At 46.9% G+C, this 22,717-nt stretch overlaps 1 protein-coding gene across 2 annotated transcripts in view; it reads left to right on the top strand.

Annotated features, from left to right (window-relative positions):
* Positions 1-3: 3 nt before the first annotated feature.
* The window catches only part of rab6ba (RAB6B, member RAS oncogene family a), a gene marked incomplete at both ends in the record, with an annotated part of 70,280 nt that continues 47,566 nt past the window's right edge, over positions 4-22,717 (top strand). For both annotated transcript variants that reach the window (XM_083647153.1, XM_083647152.1), the window contains one exon: positions 4-73. In XM_083647153.1, coding sequence (XP_083503279.1) covers positions 4-73 — 70 coding nt within the window. The remainder of the gene's footprint in view (positions 74-22,717) is intronic.

Here is a 22,717-nt window from a genome sequence, read left to right as displayed (position 1 = left end):
AACATGTCTGTGGGCAGTGACTTTGGGAACCCTTTAAGAAAATTCAAACTGGTCTTTCTGGGGGAGCAGAGTGGTAAGTCATGCTGAATCCTCCAGAGAAGTTCCTGTGTGACTGGTGATGTGAACCCGCTGCACCTGCTGCGTGCTCTGCCAAGCAAGCAGCAAGTTAAGCTAGATAAATGAACCGAGTTGTCTTTTAAAAGCGAGAAAAAAATATCTCACGTATTACTGTAAGATTAAAGAAGTTTAAAATGTGTGTGCGTGTGTGTATCGGCCCGGGTGGGTAATGCTGGGTGTGGGCATTATTTTAATCAAATTATCGAGGCTCTGAGGCTTAGCACAATGGGCTCTTTCGTGAGCATCAGCCGCAAGTTTGTTTGTTTTTTTACAGTGAAAATGCTAACGTGCTAACACATTATCCAACAAAACCGGTTATTGATCGAACCTGCACTTATTTCGTTTGTGTGATATGAGCCACGTAGTTAGCATTATTTATGCGCATTACAGTAGCACGTAAATGCAATTCCCGGCATCCAAAATACACTGCTGATTTAATACACCTGGGTCTAGAGAGTGTGGTGCTTCAGCCCTGGTGGCATCGTAAATAATGTGTGGAAGACACAAGTTGGTAAATATCCCTGTGTTGAGAGACACACCCAGGTTGTCAGTGGCGATGAGATAACTTGTGTGGCTGCAGTGTCCGCCTGGTATTGTTTCATTCTGCTGCTGAGGCTGACCAACTTATTTGTTTTTTTTGGTTGCCCCCCCCCCCCCCCCCCCCCACACCCACACACACACACACACACACACTGACTTTCTCCATGAAATACTGTTTTAGCAGCCTTTATAGGCTATCCTACCATGCGGTAAATAAAACATGACGCAAAATGAACGTCAACGTGACATCCCGAACAAACTCATCTATGATTCATCTGTGATTATCTCTGCCTGCCTTCATCCCAGGCTGTAGGCTACTCGCCCACACCCAGAGACAATCACAAGCTGAGCGCTGCTGGCTGAGACATGCTTTGAATTTTTAGCTTTACTTTGTCTTTTCTTCAACTCTGATGAACATGGCATGCAGGTCTATTCATGGGCTTACTGTTAAGTTTGTCTGGGGGCAGCAGTGTTAAAAGCACAACATCCCATTCATGGCAATGTACCATTTTAATTGATGATGATGATGATGATGATGATGATCATGAAATCAATCTAATCAAATTATCTACCTAATTTGGATAATGATTGTAAGTTTGATAACATACAATGGTAATATTGTAGCTGCCATAATGTATTTTCATTAAGATGCGCATCAGTAATTAATATTATCAGTCTTGTCAGTGTCACAATGCCTCCTTGAGTGTGTGTGTGTGTGTGTGTGTGTGTGACATCACTGATCAGTCTTGTCACAATGCCTCCTTTGTGTGTGTGTGTGTGTGTGTGTGTGTGTGTGTGTGTGTGTGTGTGTGTGTGTGTGTGCGCGCGCGCGCCCTTATGACATCACTTTTGACATCATCACTGATGACATCATCACTGATGACATCACATAATTTGCTAATTAGCCTAATTAGAAAATCAGGCTCCGTCAGGTCACCCGCACAGGTGCCCTTACACACCCTGAAGGTTTCAGCCTGATCGCACGTAAAACGGCATAGCTGTGGCCGAACACAGACCTTGAAACAAACAAACAAACAAACAAACAAACAAACAAACAAACAAACAAACAGACAAAGTCCACATATTCAATTGTATAGATAGATAACACTTAAAAAAATCCCTGCTCTTACACATCATGTATCTCTAAACAATACATGTAGGAAGACCTGCAGACAGAGCACAGGCCTGTTGGATGGCTTTACTCTAGGGTCATTTGATGATATTAAGTGCCAAGCAACGAGCCAAATGGGATTTGGACTCACACAACCATAATATCAGGGTGTGTGTACTTTAATCACCAGACAACTGAGCTGGTTGAGTGTTTGGACTGAGCTGTTTGAGTGTTTGATATTATAAATATAGGTCAAATCAGGTAAATGTGACATCAGCTGTTGTCTGTTAGTACATTTATGGCAAAAGGCAAAAGGTAAAAAGTCTTTCTGCATTCTTCTAGAATTGAATGGCATTGAAAACTGCAGCAGAGGTGAATGAATTGATGATCCTATCCTTTTTGCCAGGCAGGCTGCAGGCCTACATCGGGCTCTGTCTGAAGGTCGGAAGCTGACTGATGACATCACTCACTGATGACATCACTGATGACATCACAATTGCTTGATGACATCACTCGGAAGGCTGACTTGTGAAGTGAAATGTCTGTCTCATCTCATGCAAGCCTCATTGATTCGTATACTTCAGATTTCACCAGAACACTTCTCTCTCGTGTGCGATCTGACTGAGCAACTGGTGGTCTGGTCCTATAAATGATAATGCTTCAGGTCTCGACACACATAGCAGCTCCAGCTACACACCTGTCAGGTTTCTGCAAGGAGACGAAAGAACAGGATCATCTTTCAATCTGTTTTCTTGCAGATCCATGAGCAAGACAGTAGAGTTTTTAGAGGTGTTTATTTATTTTTTTGGTTTACTTGCATTTCGCTGCATCTTACACCTTTCCTCGTCTCACTGTTATACTTGAGTTGTGTGATTGCATGCATTGGGAGATTGGATAGTTTCAGCACTGAAGGAAATGTGAGAACTGCTTGGTCTAAATATCTGGGAGAATTACTGACACTTGTATGTCATACAAGGACACAAATTGATTGCAACTGACAACAGGCCTGAATTATTGATGAGGACAATTTCTTATCAAATGAGCAATGTGGGCCACCGAGTTATTAAATTACAATGATGGAAGAACAGCCTTTTATCTGTTAGCGATTGGAACCCGTTTGTCGTTAACATCTGTGAGGCGTTTTCTTAAAAGATCCTCCCTATGTAGGATTTTCACTGGCAAATCTATTTAGATATTGATCATCGGCACTACCTTATAGCCTCTGTGAGCTGCAGGGTTTTTCACTATTTACCCTCCAAGCTGCTTATGAGGGGGAGGGGGGGTAATTCATAAAGCAGATCATTTGGGTTTCTGCAGTTTGTAATGATCAGAGTTATATATTTTTTTAAACTATGCATGTACAGTGTGATCCTATATCGATCAATCGGAGTCAGAGCACCACAAGCCCTGGGCGTTGTTATTGTTAATATCTTTATGCACTTGTTTGTCCAGGGGCTTCCAGCAGCCTCAGCTGCTATACATTTGAATGAGAAAGAAAGGGTTGCCACAGCTAATGTAGCCAGCTAGCATTGGCATCCATCCAAACGCTCCTCCTTGGCCAACCCGTTCTCCTTGTGGTTCACCAGCGAGCTCAGCTCGGTGTCCATTTTCACGCAACACTTAGACAACACTCGACAAAGTCCATTAGGAAAGGGGAAAATAGCCAATCCATTTGTCCATGTTAGGTTTATCCACGCAGGTCTCAGGCATCTGAGACTGAGAGACGAGAAAGACCGCCCTAACCCCGAAATGCTTCCTTTACGCCTGCCATACTGGTGTAAGCTCATAAGCTCCACCCTACTTTGCTATGACAAGTTAGAGAAGTGGCGCATCTTAACGCAACACTGTCTCTGTCTCTGTCTTATCATTTTGTTTGATTTGGTTGTTAACGTCAGGGCAGACTCATACGCAGCACTTCCTCCTGCTTCTTCCTCTGATCACAGCGGGCCTGGATCTTCTCCAGGGCCTGTCCACACAAGCCAACGGGCTCAACGGCTTGGTGGAGAAACTTGCAGCTCTGTGAGTGTCAACCACAACTGATGCTGGGCGACCACCATTTCAGCCATAACTTTCCCCAGGGTGACGCCTGCAGTACTGTATAGCCAGAGGATAAAACCCACTGTTCTGCATGTTTCATCCAGTAGGACCGTGTCAGCTTATACACAAAGTTGTAGAAGACAGGTACTTTGTGTCTAACCGCTGTGAGCTGCTGTGGGAGAAAATAATTTCCTGCAACTGCAGTGTGCTGTTGGTGAGGAGGTGGAGCCTTCTACGGCACTTCTAGGTGCTCGGCTGTACGGCGGCACAGGTCAGTCATGGCTAGGGTGGTACCTTCGGTCTTGGTCAGAAGTTCTCCAGCACAGAGGACCTGGGAAGGCTCCTCTTCATCTCCCTCCACCTCTGACCTCCTCTGGAAGGCCACCCAAAGTGGGCAGTAAAAGCTTGACTTTAGACAGCAGCTGTACATTCTCGATGGAGATGTTGAAGGTGCTCCATAGCAACGCACTCAGTTGGCACCAGAGCTGGAGGAACCGCAGATGCTGTTGGAGGATGGGTGCACTGCAGAGGCTGAGGACTGGTGTCCTGGCACCAGGGAGATGCTGAGCACACTGGAAGAGGAAGAGGGTGGCTCTCCTGTTCAGTGCTCTTCCAGGAGGCCATGGCCAGCTGCTCCACCAAGCTGTAAGCAGTACTGGAAACGAAAGGCCCCCCAACATGGACCTCTTCAAAGTACTCCAATTTTCTCTTATTGATGCAACTTTTATTATATTTAAAGTAAACTATTTCTACTATATAATATATTGTTGTATTTACACTCAGGAGGTAGAGCGGGTCGGCCAATGACGCAAGGGTTGGCGGTTCGATCCCCTCTCCCTCCCAGCTGCTGTCGTTGTGTCCTTGGGCAAGACACTTAACCCTCCTTGCTCCCGATGGTGTGTAGGCACCCTGCGTGGTAGCCTGCCGCCATTGGTGTATGAATGGGTGAATGTAGACTACCTACTGATTGTAAAGCGCTTTGGATAAAAGCGCTATATAAATGCAGAGCATTTACCATTTAGCATTTACACTTTAAGGAGAGTTTATTAAATAATATTGACAATAGAAATTGTAAAATTCATGGCTTTGTGCCGTTTCATTTTTCACCATATTCCCATCTTGATCTTTGATTAACATATTTTAAGTGGCCAGAATTGCGGGGGGGGGGGGGGGGGGGGGGCGATATGTTATGATATGGGTGTTGTAATGTACACCTAAATCAGCAAAAAAAAAAAATCACTCAGCAAAAATTCAGCACAAGAAAAATAGGCACAGAAAATGCAAATAAAAGCCGCAGATTCGGTTTGGGTGATAACCCACCTTTTGAAGAACTAGGCATCTCGCCCGCTACGCATGCTCGATTCCTAGGCTCACCCTGCAGCTCGTCGAGCTGGCCCTGCAGCTCGCATACGCAACTCGGCCGCTGCGTGGCCTCACCCGCCCTGCAGCTTGACTGCTTTGCGGGCTCACTTGCTCTTATGACATCACTGATGATCAATGATGATGTCACAACTTCGCATCACTGATGACATCACAATTGTTCTTATGTCATCACTGATGATGTAGCAATGCCACGGAATGCCTCCTTGTGTGTGTGTGTAGTGGGACGACAATTGAAACAAACAGAGAAACATTGCCCACATGCTCCCTTTTATAGATAATAGATAGATAGATATAACATTACAAAATAAGAAATGGGGTGAAAGAGTTGCAATTAGTGCCTCCTGAGTCCTGAGCATGATTTATTTTAACCTTTCATTTATTTTCATGATTTATTCTTACATTTGTCTATTTCCCCTTTTTTTCTCAAGTACCCCCTGTAATACCTCCATGTACCCCTAGGGATACGCATAGCATACCCCAGTTTGGGAACCACTGCAGATGCAGAATCAACCCAGTATCTCTGTGTTTTGCTCCGGTGAGACAGATCACAAAATTAACATTTCCCATCATTCCCGCTGACATCACCACTGCACGGTAATTGCTGTAAAGTGTTATCAGCCAGATTAACATTTGGCAGTCAGAGTGATCCTGGAGGTTTGCCGGGCTTTGGAAATTGAGCTGCTCTGGCTGGACACTTATCTGCAGTGTCTTGGGCGCTGCTCAGGTCAAATAGACCCCTTTCACGGGGGCCATTTTGTGTGGAAAAGGCAGAATAAACACAGGTGCAAGCAAAACACTAATGAGGGTTTCCAAATTCCAATCATGGAAGTTTGCAACCCTCATTAGTGTTTTGCTTGCACCTGTGTTTACCCTGCCTTTTCAACACAAAATGGCCTCCGTGAGAAGGGTCTATTGTGTGGGTTGTTGGAACTATTGAGCCACTAAAGACCCTGAGGTGAAAGGAGCTGTGTGGGAGAGGGGCCCTGGCCAGTGTAGGGAAGCGTCCGGGTCTGTTATCACGATGAGCACCTCCCAGTCTGAGCTGCCTGCAATGAGGCTTTATTTCTCAGACCGTGGCAGGTCCAGACTCCTGTCTGATTGGGTCCTCGCTGATGAAACTGTGTCTGACATGTGTGATTGAGTCCTCGCTGATGAAACTGTGTCTGACATGTGTGATTGGGTCCTCGCTGATGAAACTGTGTCTGACATGTGTGATTGGGTCCTCGCTGATGAAACTGTGTCTCTGACATGTGTGATTGGGTCCTCGCTGATGAAACTGTGTCTCTGACATGTGTGATTGGGTCCTCGCTGATGAAACTGTGTCTGACATGTGTGATTGGGTCCTCGCTGATGAAACTGTGTCTCTGACATGTGTGATTGGGTCCTCGCTGATGAAACTGTGTCTCTGACATGTGTGATTGAGTCCTCGCTGATGAAACTGTCTCTGACATGTCTGATTGAGTCCTCGCTGATGAAACTGTGTCTCTGACATGTGTGATTGAGTCCTCGCTGATGAAACTGTGTCTCTGACATGTCTGATTGGGTCCTCGCTGATGAAACTGTCTCTGACATGTCTGATTGAGTCCTCGCTGATGAAACTGTGTCTCTGACATGTCTGATTGGGTCCTCGCTGATGAAACTGTCTCTGACATGTCTGATTGAGTCCTCGCTGATGAAACTGTGTCTCTGACATGTGTGATTGAGTCCTCGCTGATGAAACTGTCTCTGACATGTCTGATTGGGTCCTCGCTGATGAAACTGTGTCTCTGACATGTCTGATTGGGTCCTCGCTGATGAAACTGTGTCTCTGACATGTCTGATTGGGTCCTCGCTGATGAAACTGTGTCTGACATGTGTGATTGGGTCCTCGCTGATGAAACTGTGTCTCTGACATGTCTGATTGGGTCCTCGCTGATGAAACTGTCTCTGACATGTCTGATTGGGTCCTCGCTGATGAAACTGTGTCTCTGACATGTGTGATTGGGTCCTCGCTGATGAAACTGTGTCTCTGACATGTGTGATTGGGTCCTCGCTGATGAAACTGTGTCTCTGACATGTGTGATTGGGTCCTCGCTGATGAAACTGTGTCTCTCTGACATGTCGGCTATAATTGCAGCTGGTGCGCAGGCAGGCGTGAATCCTGTCAGGTCTGCCACCACTATCATTTATTAATGTACATGGCTGGACTGAAGTGTATCAGGAACGGGGCCATGAGTTAAGAGCAGGCTGAAAAAAGGCTACATGCTAAGGCCCGTTGGTAATGGTAAGAGTGCTGGGGAAACTGCAGGGACTTGGTTGGTCATTTTCTGAGGTCTAAAAACTGAGGCTTTTTGTTAATGAATTCCATATTAATTTGTTACAATTTTCTTTTTCTTTTTCGCCCAAGATTGAACTACTACTTTTTATATTTTTATGCATGTTTTGCTCTCAGAAATGTCTGCAGTAGTCCAGTATAAGGTCTTGTCTAAATACCAACAATAGGAATTGACCATGTTAATCTTTGAGTACAAACTTTTGGTAAATAGCTTGTCTGATCAAGTTGTACAGCATTAAGATTGATAGCCGTTTCATTCTTTTATCCATTGTTTATTTAGTTTGCCACAGCATGATGTGGTAACAAGCCAGTACATGGTGTATCTTTAGTGGACGGTACAATCTGGTTTTGCTTTATGCCAAAAGTATTGCAGCACACTAAATACTGATAACCCAGATGTGAAACTTCTACGAATGTCTTCTTGTTGCACAACAATAAGAGCGTTTTGCCAGAAAGTCAGTGTATCCTTGGAAGAGATTTTGTGTGAACTTACTCCTGTCATTTAAGATCATATCATCTTGGAAATTATCCACTGAATCAGTCGTCAGACAGATTGCATGCTTCCATTTTGGGTTTGTTTTCTGCAAAATGTAAGTCTTAAGTCATACATTTGCTGCAACTTAGCTTAATAGCTTGTGAACATAAGATGTTTAACTGGAGAAGTATGGAGTTTAGACATTATAGTCTGTTTGTCTTTTCTAAATTGGCCTAAAGAGGGAAATCTGGCACGATATTCTGGTGACGTAAAAGAATCACTTGACGTCAGAGAAGTGGAAGCTCCAGATTTAAGTGGGTGGAAGTTTAACCTTTCATGCAGGCAGAATGGAAGTGGTCAGGAAGTCTCTCTCCTCCTGCGTGCTTCTTTAGGCCTCCTGTACACTGCCTCTAAAGGAGGCTGGCTATAGATTTCCCGGACAAAGCCGAGGGCTTTACGGCTGGCAAATGAGCTATTTTCAAGTCTGTGTGCCCACGCTCAGTGTGGAAGCACCAGTGGCTCAGCGGCTCGCTCCAGCCTCTGAGCAATCAACCGGGTCATCGTTAGAGCACGGCAGATTACTAGTGCTCTGCATTTTCTTCTTTATTGGGTCATATAGCTGTTTTGCCATAGACAACATGTTTTCAAAGTGCCAGTACTGGATGGTACTTTATAAAAGCCAGTTGTTTGGAGGTAATCCCCTGTCGCATGCTTCATTTCACCTCAGACAAACACATGGGAATACATTTGCTAGATGCATCAGCATGTCTGCCATGAGATTTGGCTCAGTCTGAATCCAAATGCTATCTTCTCTTTTCCCCTGCACAGAGATTGTCATAGCACAAAATAGCACTGGCTTCAGAATAATGCTGAATCACCGGACCAATATGCTCCAAAGTAGGTTTTAGTTGGAAGTCAAATGCGTCAATCACTGTATTTCTCCAGTCTAATGCGTCAATCACTATAGCTGCAGTCTAATGCGTCAATCACTGTATCTCTAGGCAACGGCTTTCTGAGCAAATTAAATGAATGAAATGTTTTTTTTTGGCTTGCTTGGCCGGGGAGCGACTGACACATTCCTCCCTGAGTCGATAAACCACAGATACGGCTTCTACATGTTTATTCAGTGATGTTAGGCCTGGCAACCAGCACACCGCCCCCTACCTCCCAACCCCACCCGTCCCACCTGGCCAACTCCCACGCACAGACACACAGCCATTAACAACATGCTACGTTTTATGATGGTCTCGACCTAGTTTCAAGATGAAGACCTGCCCCACGCCACACGTAATCTAGAGACACAGCACCTTAGCATCACACGTAATCCTAGCGTGACGACAAGCGCAGTAATCCCAGCGTGACATCGTTAATGTCGTCAGTGCAGTAGTGACGCACTTGCCTAGATGACGGCGTTAATGTCGTCAGTACCGAGGCCATGACGTGGCAGTATTTATAGCCACGCCGGGCGCCCCACGGTCCTTGTTCCCTGTCCTCCAGCGCCGCACTAAGCTGATCGAATTCCTTCTCTGGAAGCCGCGTTTCACTTATCAAGCTGCCCATTCCTCCAGATCCTGCTATCAAGCCACCCGCATTCATACCAGCCATCCGCATTAACGAGACCACTCACCGTTCGCTCCTACATCATGTCGGGCCGTGAAAACGAAGACTTCGAGGCGCAGTACCAGTTCGAGCTCGAGGCATCCAGCTCCGACGAGGACTTGCCCGTCGAACCATCCACGCCCGGGCACGGGCAGCAACAGGCAAGCGGACAGCAGCAGGCTTCGGCAGCACCAAACGCATCTCAGACGGGGGACCTCATCGCCAGGGGAAGACAAGCGGGGCCGGCGCGCAGAGGAGGTAGGGCGCGCGGCCGAGGAAAGAAAGCAAACGGTGCCAAGTCACGAGGACAAGTATCAACTCGCAGTCGCGCAAGGGACGAAGTGGAGAGCGCTCCGGGCCCGGGCACGAGCACTCGGGGGCGCGGAGGGAAGCAAACGCGCGCCCCCGTGAGGAGCGCAGCAGCCCCGCCCAAAAGCGGCCTTCCAGCCTCCCGCCAGCCACGACAGCGCTCCCCACTCGACCCGCACGGCTCAGGTCCCCAACGGGTCCGTCTCGAGCCATCAGGTGGGTGTCCCATACTACCCGCCAATATGCAGAAATTTCAACGAGAAATCGTGTAACTACGCTAACTGTTCGTTCCTACACGTGTGCTCCGACTGCGGGGACGCCCACCCCCGCTCCATCTGCCCCCGAAGGTTCCGCCCCCAGAGGCAGGACCCCAACACCAAGAGGGACAAAACGGGCTTTCAACGGCCCTAAAATGCCACCCGTCCACGCCCATCGACGTCCCGGCCCTAGCCCAGGAACTCTCCCAGCACCCCAATCGCGTATTCGTCGATTACTTACTGACCGGCCTCTCTCAGGGTTTCAAGGTCGGGGGGGCTGGCCAGCTCTACTGCCAGAGCCTACGACGGCGCCTGGTGGTCGTTCGCTTTCTTCTGTGCCTCGCTCAATCTCCCCGTTGTCCCAATCCTGATCCCCAACGTATGTGCCTTCATAACGTTCTGCGTATCCGTCCGCCACCTCCGTCCCCCCTACGTCCGTAGCATGGTGGCGGGGATCCAATTCCACGCCAGGCGCTACGACCCCGAATTTCCCAGTCTATTTTCCGTCCCCGTTATAAAAGCTCTGCTAAAGGGCATCGCCAAAGCCTTCCCGACCGCCCCCGACTCCAGGCGTCCCATAACCCTCCCCGTGCTACGGCAGCTTCTAGGGCGCACGAGAGACGGCTGTTTCTCTCCCCTGCAAGATTCACTCCTAGAGTGCGTGTTCCCGCTAGCCTTCTATGGGTTCCTCCGCGTCGGCGAGTTCACATGCCCGGCGTCGTTCGACCCCTCCCGGGACGTGACCCGGTCCGACCTAAGCTTTCACCCCGATCATTATAGTCTCTCCCTTAAGCACACCAAGGCGGGCAGAGCCTGCTCCATTACCATCGCCCGCAACGATTCCCCCTTCTGCCCCTTTGCCTCCATGGCCCGCTACATAGAGATTCGACCCCAAACCGGCCCACCCGCCCCCCTGTTCCTCATCTCGCCCCACCATCTCATGACAAGAACCCGGTTCACTCTCCACCTCAAGCGGATCCTCCAGATGTGCAACCTCCCAGCGGAGCACTATTCCGGCCACTCCTTCAGGATCGGCGCGGCCACATCAGCCGCCGCGCAAGGGGTGTCCTCCGCCTCCCTGCAACAGATGGGCCGCTGGTCCTCGTCAGCCTACGCGGCCTACATCCGACCAGAGCTGGCCACCATATTGTCCGCCCAAAGATCTCTCCTCCCCTAGGCGTCACATGGTAAGCATGGCATCCATTCCTGCATTCCCCGCAATAGCCGCTACTTCGCATTTCATTGGTGGTGGACTCCCCGAATCAGTGTTCTAGGTGCCGAGCAGCCTGCAAGTGTTCCAGGTGCCGAGCAGCCTGCAGCCACACCACTAATCCAGACCCCAGCAGACCACGCAAAGTGTTCCACGTGTCGAGCAGCCTGTTTGGGGGGGTTCGGGCTCGAGGGGGGCTCGAGCCAACCGGTCGGCGACAAGCGTCGCCCAAGCCAACCGGTCGGCGACAAGCGTCGCCTTCTCGAGCCAACCGGTCGGCGACAAGCGTCGCCTTCTGCCCAGCGGGGTTCGAGCCAACCGTTCGCGGGGGGGAGGCGGGTTCGAGGGGGGCTCGAGCCAACCGGTCGGCGACAAGCGTCGCCTTCTCGAGCCAACCGGTCGGCGACAAGCGTCGCCTTCCGCCCAGCGGGGTTCGAGCCAACCGTTCGGCGACAAGCGGGTTCGAGGGGGGTTCGAGCCAACCGGTCGGCGACAAGCGTCGCCCGAGCCAACCGGTCGGCGACAAGCGTCGCCTTCTCGAGCCAACCGGTCGGCGACAAGCGTCGCCTTCCGCCCAGCGGGGTTCGAGCCAACCGTTCGGCGACAAGCGGGTTCGAGGGGGGTTCGAGCCAACCGGTCGGCGACAAGCGTCGCCCGAGCCAACCGGTCGGCGACAAGCGTCGCCTTCTCGAGCCAACCGGTCGGCGACAAGCGTCGCCTTCCGCCCAGCGGGGTTCGAGCCAACCGTTCGCGGGGGGGGGGGGGGGGCGGGTTCGAGGGGGGCTCGAGCCAACCGGTCGGCGACAAGCGTCGCCCGAGCCAACCGGTCGGCGACAAGCGTCGCCTTCTCGAGCCAACCGGTCGGCGACAAGCGTCGCCGTCCGCCCAGCGGGGTTCGAGCCAACCGTTCGGCGACAAGCGGGTTCGAGGGGGGTTCGAGCCAACCGGTCGGCGACAAGCGTCGCCCGAGCCAACCGGTCGGCGACAAGCGTCGCCTTCTCGAGCCAACCGGTCGGCGACAAGCGTCGCCTTCCGCCCAGCGGGGTTCGAGCCAACCATTCGGCGACAAGCGTCGCCTTCTCAAGCCAACAGGCCGGCGACAAGCGTCGCCTTCCGCCCAGCGCCCGCCGTATCGCGAGGCGAGCTGACCGGTCGGCCTTTCAGGTTCTCTCTTTTGGGGGGTTCTCCGAGCGGATGCCCTCCCGCCTCAAGAAGAGAGGCATCCTGCCTCAGAGTCACTACGCCAAAGAGTCAGTTGCCATGCTGCCACGCCATCAGAATTAATGCCATACTGCTTCAGGCCATGAATCCTATCGCCATGCCATACTCCAATAAAGCTTGCTGATTAACCTTACCCTCTGGTCTCTCATGATTGAAATGATGGTCTCGACCTAGTTTCAAGATGAAGACCAGTCACGCTGCCCCACGCCACACGTAATCTAGAGACACAGCACCTTAGCATCACACGTAATCCTAGCGTGACGACAAGCGCAGTAATCCCAGCGTGACATCGTTAATGTCGTCAGTGCAGTAGTGACGCACTTGCCTAGATGACGGCGTTAATGTCGTCAGTACCGAGGCCATGACGTGGCAGTATTTATAGCCACGCCGGGCGCCCCACGGTCCTTGTTCCCTGTCCTCCAGCGCCGCACTAAGCTGATCGAATTCCTTCTCTGGAAGCCGCGTTTCACCCCACCCACCTCCCCAGTCCACCACCAATGTATTGACTCCCGAAGAACCCCCTACGGGGGGGGGTTCTCCGAGCGGATGCCCTCCCGCCTCAAGAAGAGAGGCATCCTGCCTCAGAGTCACTACGCCAAAGAGTCAGTTGCCATGCTGCCACGCCATCAGAATTAATGCCATACTGCTTCAGGCCATGAATCCTATCACCATGCCATACTCCAATAAAGCTTGCTGATTAACCTTACCCTCTGGTCTCTCATGATTGAAATATAGAAATTGTATGGAGATTGCTAATCAGCATCTAAAGGAGTACTGTCTAGATAGGTCATTAATACACCACCTTACAGTAGTACACATACTGTAGTGAGGGCTGTAATCTCATTTTCCAAACCTTTTCCATAGTTGGTTTAGGAAACTCAACATTCAGTTATATATTTACATTTGTGAATATGTGTGACTTTGGCCCTGTTTAGGCAAAGACACATCAAGTTGGATTGGAAGTTGACTGCCAAAACTTCTGGGACAGGATGTGTGTAGTGTGTTTGCACGTTACACATACATCCAGTTTGACACAGAATCCTATCAAATGTGGGAAACTCTGCCCTTTTGTCTGCCTGAGTGTCTACATCAATTTATCTCCCCAACGGGTTGGCCAATCAATCCTGCATAGGCAGGGACTGACGAAGCAAATGTTTACATTTTTGTTTATTGGTGTATTTTGGTATGTCTGTGCAGAGTTGTGGGGCGTGCCCCGGAAGTCTTAGTTGTGGCACATGGACTAGTCTGAGATAAATTATGCGAATATTAATTTGACCAGCGGAGGGGATTTGTGATGAATAGGGCTGAGAACTACTGTTGTGATTTGAATGTCAGTCAGGTGTAGTGGAGCAGGAGTTGATATCTGGCGGTGCTCCTCTGCCTCAGGTGATGTGTTTATTTAGTTGGCTGTAGCCCAGATATATCTATGAGACAAGGAAGTGGCTGGGTGTGAACCCTGTGTGTCATGTACTGTTACTAATACTTTCAGAAAGCAAAAGTCCACCCTAAATAGTACACAGAATACACTTTCTATTGATTGTCATTGGGGTAAGTTACAGAAAGCACATCTTAATGTGTTCATAGGTTAAGCTTTGGTTCTATGGGGCTGACTTTTGGACAGTTAAATACTGATTAAACTGCCCAAGACCACGGAAACATCATGTGAAATTGTCTTTATTTTACTTTCTGGTCTGGTCTTTTGAGACTAATAACAGGGTCATATCGCTCTGAACCTTTATCCAACTCTGTTTTGGTAGCTGTGCTGATATTCTTCTTTGAAGATCAGACATTTAGTGGGCATGCTCTCATTCCTTTCTTTTGCCAATTTGTGCTGTTGCATTTTAATGAGACTGACATAGATGTTTGTTTGTTCTTATCTGTTCCAGCTCGCTGTACCTCCAAATAATGGCTTGATAAACTGGACTATGCCTCTGCTCTGGTCATTTCATTAGATGGCTTGTTAAGCAATTATCATCTATATTTATCTTGCTTTAATGTTGCGATTTAAACCATTTTATAAAAACAGGCAATTCCAAAAATGCCTGGCAGTCTGATGACACTAGTGACAATACAGTAGCAGGCTATATAACCCATGAGATTTGTACACCTGTCTCAATATCAACACCTAGGCTTGTGCAAAACCAGTGCAGCTTGATGATCAGAAGTCATTTCAGCATTCAGATGTCTCCCTTCCTCGAAAACTAAGCCAAGAGGTCACTGCCTGCTTCCACTCCACTAGAGGTCACTCACCAGAGGTCACTCACTAGAGGTCACTCACTAGAGGTCACTCACTAGAGGTCACTGCCTGGGCGGTGACCCAGGCAGTAAGGGGGGCATTTTGTGTTGAAAAGGCAGAGTAAACACAGGTGCAAGCAAAACACTAATGAGGGTTTCCAACTTCCATGGTTGGACGTATGTGCATGCGGTGTTGTTGCATAGTACATGAACAATAGAGCCACACCCAAGAAAAAAACCCAGACACGTTTCATCAAACAGAATTTACCATAGGGTTTATTGAAATCGTTCCACAGAGACCACCAAAACCGCAATTTCCTGAAAAGAGCAACAGCATGTTCTTGGTAAGGCTCAAAGAGACGCTGGAAAATGTGTAAAAATGTATTTGTAGTACTCGACACCATACAAACAGTTTTGAATGGAACTCGAGGCATAAAATAAAACACTGGAAAGGGGAGAATATGGGAGCTTTAATTGAGAAGATGCTGTTGTTATCAGGACAACATTGGTTTGAATCTAGAATGAGACGTTTTTTCAGATCTTAAGCTGGAAAGGATTTTCCCCGACTGAGGGACAGAAGATACTCTGTCGTATTGACTTGACAGATGCTGTGTGTGTGTGTGTGTGTGTGTGTGTGTGTGTGTGTGTGTGTGTGTGTGTGACTGTGACTGTGTGTGTGTGTATTCCAGCAGGAATACAGAAGTCTCTGGGAGTCCAGGTTACGGTCCCTGAGCAGTAGCTTTGTTGCGTTAACATTGGGTAATCTGGCTGCATCTAAAGATAACTGGTGGCCTCTTTCATTTCACATCTCATTGCATTTTCCCAGTGCGTGTGCTTCTTCTCTGATGGATTGGGGGAAACGGCTCCTTGACAGCTTTGATCTGCTATTGATCGACTCAGCTGCCTGTTAATGGGGGGTAATTGATCGTAAGGCATCAGTCCCAAGAACAGCCCAGCCCATCCCCTCCGTCCATGGCTTTGGGGTAAAAACGGATGTCCTGAAAAAGGTGTGGTGTTTCTCAACCTGCCACATTGCTATGAGCATTTGTATAAAAATAAGCAGGAGAAGCTGTCAAAACCATCAGGTGCCTATTATATGTTTTCACTTCCTCGTCTAAGACATGCTTCCACATAAAAAGCTCACAATGTGGTGTGTTATGAAAACTTGACTTGGAAACCTAGCAAAGGGGAGCTCTAAGGTGCATCCTGTGACACAAATACAATCGACAATTTACTTCTTAGAAAATGAGGGGCATCATCTTAATAACTGTATATATATTCTTTTGCATGCTTTTTTTGGCAGGGGGTTCCTATCTGGAGGAGACCCCAGGGGAGCATGGGCAGAACATGCAAGCTCCGCACAGAAAGGCCCTTTTGACGAGCCCACCTGGGCGGTGGGTGGGCGCTGGGGACATGGGGATGGGGACGCACCCTCGGGGCCCAGGACCTTCTTGCTGTGAGGCGACAGCGCTGCCACTGTTCCACCAACCCCCCCCTTTTTTGTGTGTGTTAAATTAGATTTTATTTTCAACATAAACTGAAGTATTTTACAGTTTATTATTTATAAGTATTTAAGAGGTACCCCAGTGCTGCAGGAATTGGGCTTCAGGCAAGGAATGCCAAGCAGAGGGGCAATAGCTCTATACATAATGCTGCACAGCTGAGTGGGCGTGTTCCCAGAGGCCCATGGGAAAGCACAGCTTCACTTGTACACTGTGGTGTGTGTGCCCCAGACTAAAACAGGACTGCAAATCTCTCAGCTACCCAGGCAGTGAGGTAGAGAAACTCTGATTTGGTGTGACTGCCTGTGCTGCAAGGAAAAGGATTTGGAAGTAATATCTTGACACCTGAGTTTTACAAAGAGCAAGAATAAAATGGCGAAAGTGGGTTCTGATCTTAGTGCAAGTGTCCCTCCCTACCATGCCTCCGTAGAATAAACGTCAATGAACAACTACAGCGATGATTCAGCAACTCCAAGAGTGCCTCTCCTCATTCAGCTGGATAGAGTTGTGGCAAAGCATTCTCTCTGAATCCGTGTCTTGAAATGGGTCTGGGTTGCTGCTTAATGTGAGATCCTTTGCTGTGGACCAACAGAGAGAGACAGACTGACTGAGGGGAGAGTTGCGTTATTTATGAGAGACAGCGAAAGAGAGAGTGCGCATCCCATTTAAACAGAATCCCAGTTGCTCACACAGCTGAACGGCTCTGTGAATAAAATCCCTTCTGTGTGGAGGAAGGCTGTCATTTACCCAGCGTGGGACGTTCCACTCCACTGAGTTCAGCAGGTCTCCATCAGTATTTACTCTTCCCCCAGCTCCCCACATGAGCCCTCATCATGGGGCTGCCGCTGCTGCAGCCTGAATTCAGCCTGCTGCTGTAGCCTCCACTTCACACTCATACAGGCAAATGTAATTAACACCCAAATAATTAGTTATTACGTTTATTAAGGTCATGGAGACAGAAGCAAGAGGTGCAGCATGCAGTGGATTTTCATGTAACAGATGAGTGTGTGAACTTTAGGAATGTTGATTTGTTATCCGTCATTATCATCTTCGGTAGTGCTGGTTTTCTTGTATAAAATGGAAATGGAGCTGGATCCAGGCAGGCGTTAATCGGAGCACTTTGAGACAAAGGGGAAGGGAGAGGCTCGCTGACATGGTGAGATGGATATGTTGATAAATGCCACTGTGAGGATATCGTGTCCCATTGAGATGCCAAAGTAAGGACTGCACAAAAGATCCTGGAAAGATTTGTAGAGTGAAGGCAAGCTCATCCTTCATCACTCCAGTTTAAGATAACATAAGATTACATCAGAATTACTGCTTCTATGCGGGTGGGTTTTACACACAGGTAAACAGTGTGTGGTAAATGCTAAAAATAGGCCATTGACACTTTCACATCGCCTCCCAACCCGTTTGAGCTGCTCCCCCGGACCGGCTGTTTCAGTGGATCAAATTCAAATTTGGGCAAATGGAATGGCTGAAACAGGTGGTCACAACAATGAATTCTGAATTCCTAATATGACTCATGATGTCATTCAGGGTGAGGGTTATCTTTAGAGTTATTAAATTACCATAGTTTGTGTTTGTTTTTAAATCAGGTGCTGACTGATTATTTCTGTCCAGCTGAAGCTCTTACATTTGTAGTGTTAATATCAAGGCACCCAGATCTAGAGGAAGAAATATTTTTTCCACAGACTCAAAGCCCTGTCTTTATGCCTCCGCCGGCTGGGCCGGAGGCGTTATGGTTTTTTGTATTTTACTTCTGCAACCTGAATTATTTTGTACAAGCTGTATTACCGGTAGTTCTCTTAATACTTCTTTCTAGATTTAAATGGTCCTTTTAACCAGTATTCCAGTTGTGGGACAAAGAGCTGCTGGACCTTTAGGCTTTACTGTACTGTAGATCTAAAAGGTAGAGGCATTCAACTTATGACAAGATAGAATTTCAGCATTTACCAATAAGGCATTCATTTGTGGCATAATCAATGGCAATCATTCATACAGAATGAACTAGGTAGTAGGTACTAACCGCCTACTTGCGCCATGGGACAACGGCACAGAACCATGACAGCCAATCAGAGTCTCCTTCAGGCCAAAATGGCAGATTTGCTACTGTATGTGCTGATGTTGCGATGGAACAACCTAGCCTTTGGTTGTTATCAATGTAAGTTCTCTTCCCAACCATGGCTGGCCGACAGGGTGCCTACCCAGAAAATATTTACGCTAGTCCTACTGTAGTCTTGTCTCCCTCATGGGCAAAACCAATCTTACTACAGTATAATACAGTACAATACAGTATAATACAGTACTTCTTGTCATCCGATGAATTAATTTGTATCCACTTGCTCTCAATTGCTGCTGCTACACACTTCAGCACCTGGTTCTGTTGCCAGGTGTTGCACTGAACTAAAGAATCAAATTAAGTTTGCCTCCACACTCTTTCCCAACGTATCCACTGGCTCTGTTTTGCCTGAGAGACGGCCTTAGCAGCACACCTTCCTCCTGCATCTTTCTTTTCCCTGAGGGAGTTGCCTGCCTTACACATTAATATTCCCCTGAGCAGAGTCCTCCCCTCCCTCGCTACGCCTGCCCTACAATATCCCTATATGCCCAAGCACTGACTGTGCCTGCTGCACTGCCTCTCCTCCTGAGCACTGACTGTGCCTGCTGCACTGCCTCTCCTCCAGGGTTGCATTTAGCTCTACACTCCTCATTGTTGGGTCTGACACTAGAGTCAGTGTCATTTAAAGTCCACTGGCTGGATATAGGCAGGCCAAATATCCCTTTCACAAAGCTACAATGCTAACACACCAGGGACTCAAAGCCATTTTTGAAAATGCTACTATTTCCAAAATTCTTTCTTTCTTTTGCTTATTAGCAACAACAAAAAAGAAGACACATATGACTGGTGTCTTGTATAAAAAAAGGAGGAGGGGGGTAATTTCAAAAGTAAAAGTGCACTTTAGCTTTGTTGTTATATGTTACCCAACTCACCTGTTCTCCCTCCTGCCCTCAGGGACAAGATACAGAACCCCCAAAACGCACACCAACCGGCTTCTTTCCACAGGCCATAGGGCTCCTCAACAAATAACTCACACATGCGCACACACACACACACACACACACACACACACACACACACACACACACACACACACACACACACACACACACACACACACACACCTTTCCCCCCTGTTCCTGCTATTAATCGCCATTTTATATGCACACAGAAACACACTATATGCACACATACACACACACATTACCTCGTGCAAGTTTGAAGTGCAATATGACTGACTGATTGTAACATTGACTAAGTGCAATACCTGATGCATAAAAATACAGTATATGACATCTCACACCTTTCATTTCATTGTAGCGCTTTGCACTGCTGTTGTTGCTAGTGTTCTTCATTGTTGTTTTTCTCTTTCAAATGTACAGTATATTATTATTGCTCTTTTGTCTTTCTGCTCTCTTATGCTATGTTTCCTGATGTCACATTAACGTGAAGTTCAAACAGCTTTCGTTTAGCCATCACTGCGGTTTGGAGCTGCTCAACGTGCCCAGTGCAGCTTTCAATCTTGATCCAATGAAAGGTTTTGCTGCTCATGATGCGTTTTCAGCCGGGTCGCCAGAATCAAATGTCAGCATTGTACCTTTCTGCAATCCACGGATATGTAGAATATCACATGTTGCTTTTTGCTTCTACAATATTTTATATAGGGATGGCTCAACAATACCTCTTTTTCATGTCAGATACCGATACCACAACCATGAGGATCTACCGATACCGATCCAATCTTTTTCCCTCTCTTAGCAGAGTCGAGCCAAGAGAAATACCTTGAAAGTACAAGTAGTAATGTGAAATTTAATTGCAAAACTACGAGTACGTGAGTACCCGTGGATGGCATACCGTACGGTTCGCTTCGGTTCAGTGTTGTATTGAGAACCGTTGCATCCCTAAAGCCAAGTAGTCTCTCTAACTTGTCTTCCTTTGATATACTATAAGTGTCAAGGGCCACATTAAGAACTTTAATACCTTTAATACTGTATGTGTCAAGGGCCATATTAAGGCTCACAGACCAAACTGTAAGCACCAACGTGCCTGGTAGTCTGACCTCATTGACTTCATTGCCTTTACCTCCCTCCTGCTTTATCTCTGGGTTTGCCCCAGGTCATTTAGGGTCACATCACACCACCTTCTTCTGACAGGTTTCTCGAAATCTGTTGGAATTACTTCTTCAGCTATGTAGAACCTGTTGTTAGCCAGTTTCCCCTTAAAATGGAGGTGCTTTTAGACTTGGCTGAACTTTCATCCTAGCCCAGTTTACTTCATCATTTAATCTGTGAAACAACCTTTTGGTACATGATGCTGTTGTAGTTGTTGTAGTCACATCACACCATCCATAGAAACCACTGAATATTCAAGCACTAGCTTTGCACTTTATCTTTGGCAGAAAATATATTTTAGTTTGCTTAGACTAAGTATAACCTGGATAACTTGTAATGTTTTTACTTGTATCTCGTAGTTCTGAAATCTAGGCGATTCGAATAAAAAAATAATTCATAAACTTCCCTTACAAAGACAAGACACAGTACATGTACATGTTAGCCATTTAATCTCACACTACTGCTGCAGTACTGCTGTTCTTAACAAAAGCCCCAGATAACAGATTCAGAATCTTTTACAAGGGAGTCGTGGCCAAGACAGACATAACAAGTTTATCTTACCTCTAAAGTCAAAACCCAATTGCATTCATGTGTCTGCGTGCGTTTGTGTGTGTGTGTGCATGTGTTGTCTTTGTTAGCTATTATTTAGGGTTTATGGTTGGCATAGGTCATGATTTTCGAATGGGGTGATGTTCGAAGAATTGTCATAGTTCACAGTGATTATCAATTAGTATTTTTGCTTGAAATGCCCATCCCTAGTTGATGGTTTTGCAGTGACTACGGTAATATGTTGGCACGATACTGGCCATCTGCAGATACTGAGAGATTTCTGACACCAATTATATTCTGTAATTATTTGGCAAGCTTGAGGAGATGGGATACAGCCGTCACTAATGACTGTTCATGTGAGATCCTCACTCACTCTAATGAGCTGATATTAGAATCTTTTTGGCTAAACAGTAGATCCACAAAATCTGGAGATCTGAAATTAGCTGCTAGTTAGTCCATCAAACTAATAACCATTTAGCTGAAGAGTTTTAGCCCCGTATTTGTTTTATGTTTACAAATGGATGATTACACACAACTCCAATGTATTTCATTTGTGTAACCAGATGGCAATATGGCAAATTAGTTGTTTGATTCCTAATGGTATACTGTGGAAGGTGTGAAATATGAACCTGTTCAAATCGGTGAATGAAATTATTCAAATCGTACAGATTTTAAGCAAGTGAGCCGATGAGTATATTACATGCTATATACAGTATATGCAGTGATTTCAATCTCATGGAGTGGAAAGCGAACTGATCCATTCAGATGATCAACTGATCCGCCACCATTCTCCCTCCAATATGCAGATTGCATCTAAACTAGCTGTTATGGTACTGCTGTAAAGGGGGGGGGGGGGGGGGGGCTACATGTCCATGACAAAAAGTACTGTATAGGGCCCACATCCTCCCAGCCCCCTACCAACCCCTGGAACCCCTGGAATATTTTGTTGAATATTGTATGTCGACTCATGTAACTTCAGTCACTATTGATCATTCATCCTCTCATTGAGCGAAACCAGAGTATGCAAATTTTTACATTTACCTTCTTTATCAGTTTTCAATTTGCAGAATGGACTTCTGATTTTGCATACCAGCTAGATGTATGCATTATTTAATTTTCTGGTTACCCACTGCCACTCCTGGGAGGAAGATGGAAAGAATCTGGGCTGGAAATGTGGGCTTGTGTGATTCAGATATTTGCATTTGAAGAATTATTTCCATAAAGTAATTCACTGTATATATTGTACTTCTGTTTAATGCAGTCTTTGGTCTCTGGTGATAGAAAGAGAAAGAGGACTTGAAATACAAGGAAATACTCAAACCCCCTGACATTTAAAGATAGTAGGCTAGGCTACAAGTCTAGTCCTATATTAAGTTGTCACTAATTTCAACAGTACAGTACAGAGCATGGGGAATGTGGAATGATTTTAGGAGTTTTTTAGACGGCATATTAATAATGAACTTGATCATATAAGATGGATCTAAGAAGCTATTTCTTCTACTTGTTAAATTTCTAAATTGATGCTACGTGTCTTTGTTGTTGGGATATTTTTTATGTACAGCAGAAATGGTCCAGTAGCATTGTTTTGGCCCATGGCCTATTTACTATGTTACATTTTGGGCTGTTGGCCAATGTGTGTGAAACCTGTTTTGGTACTTTCATCTCTGCTGGATGGGCAGCCTGGA

The sequence above is a fragment of the Poromitra crassiceps genome (assembly GCF_964638095.1).
Source record: "Poromitra crassiceps genome assembly, chromosome: 12".
In the NCBI taxonomy this organism is placed as follows: Eukaryota; Metazoa; Chordata; class Actinopteri; order Beryciformes; family Melamphaidae; genus Poromitra; species Poromitra crassiceps.
The sequence above is the reverse complement of the archived record's forward strand: the minus strand, read 5'-3'. Positions and strand labels throughout refer to the sequence as shown.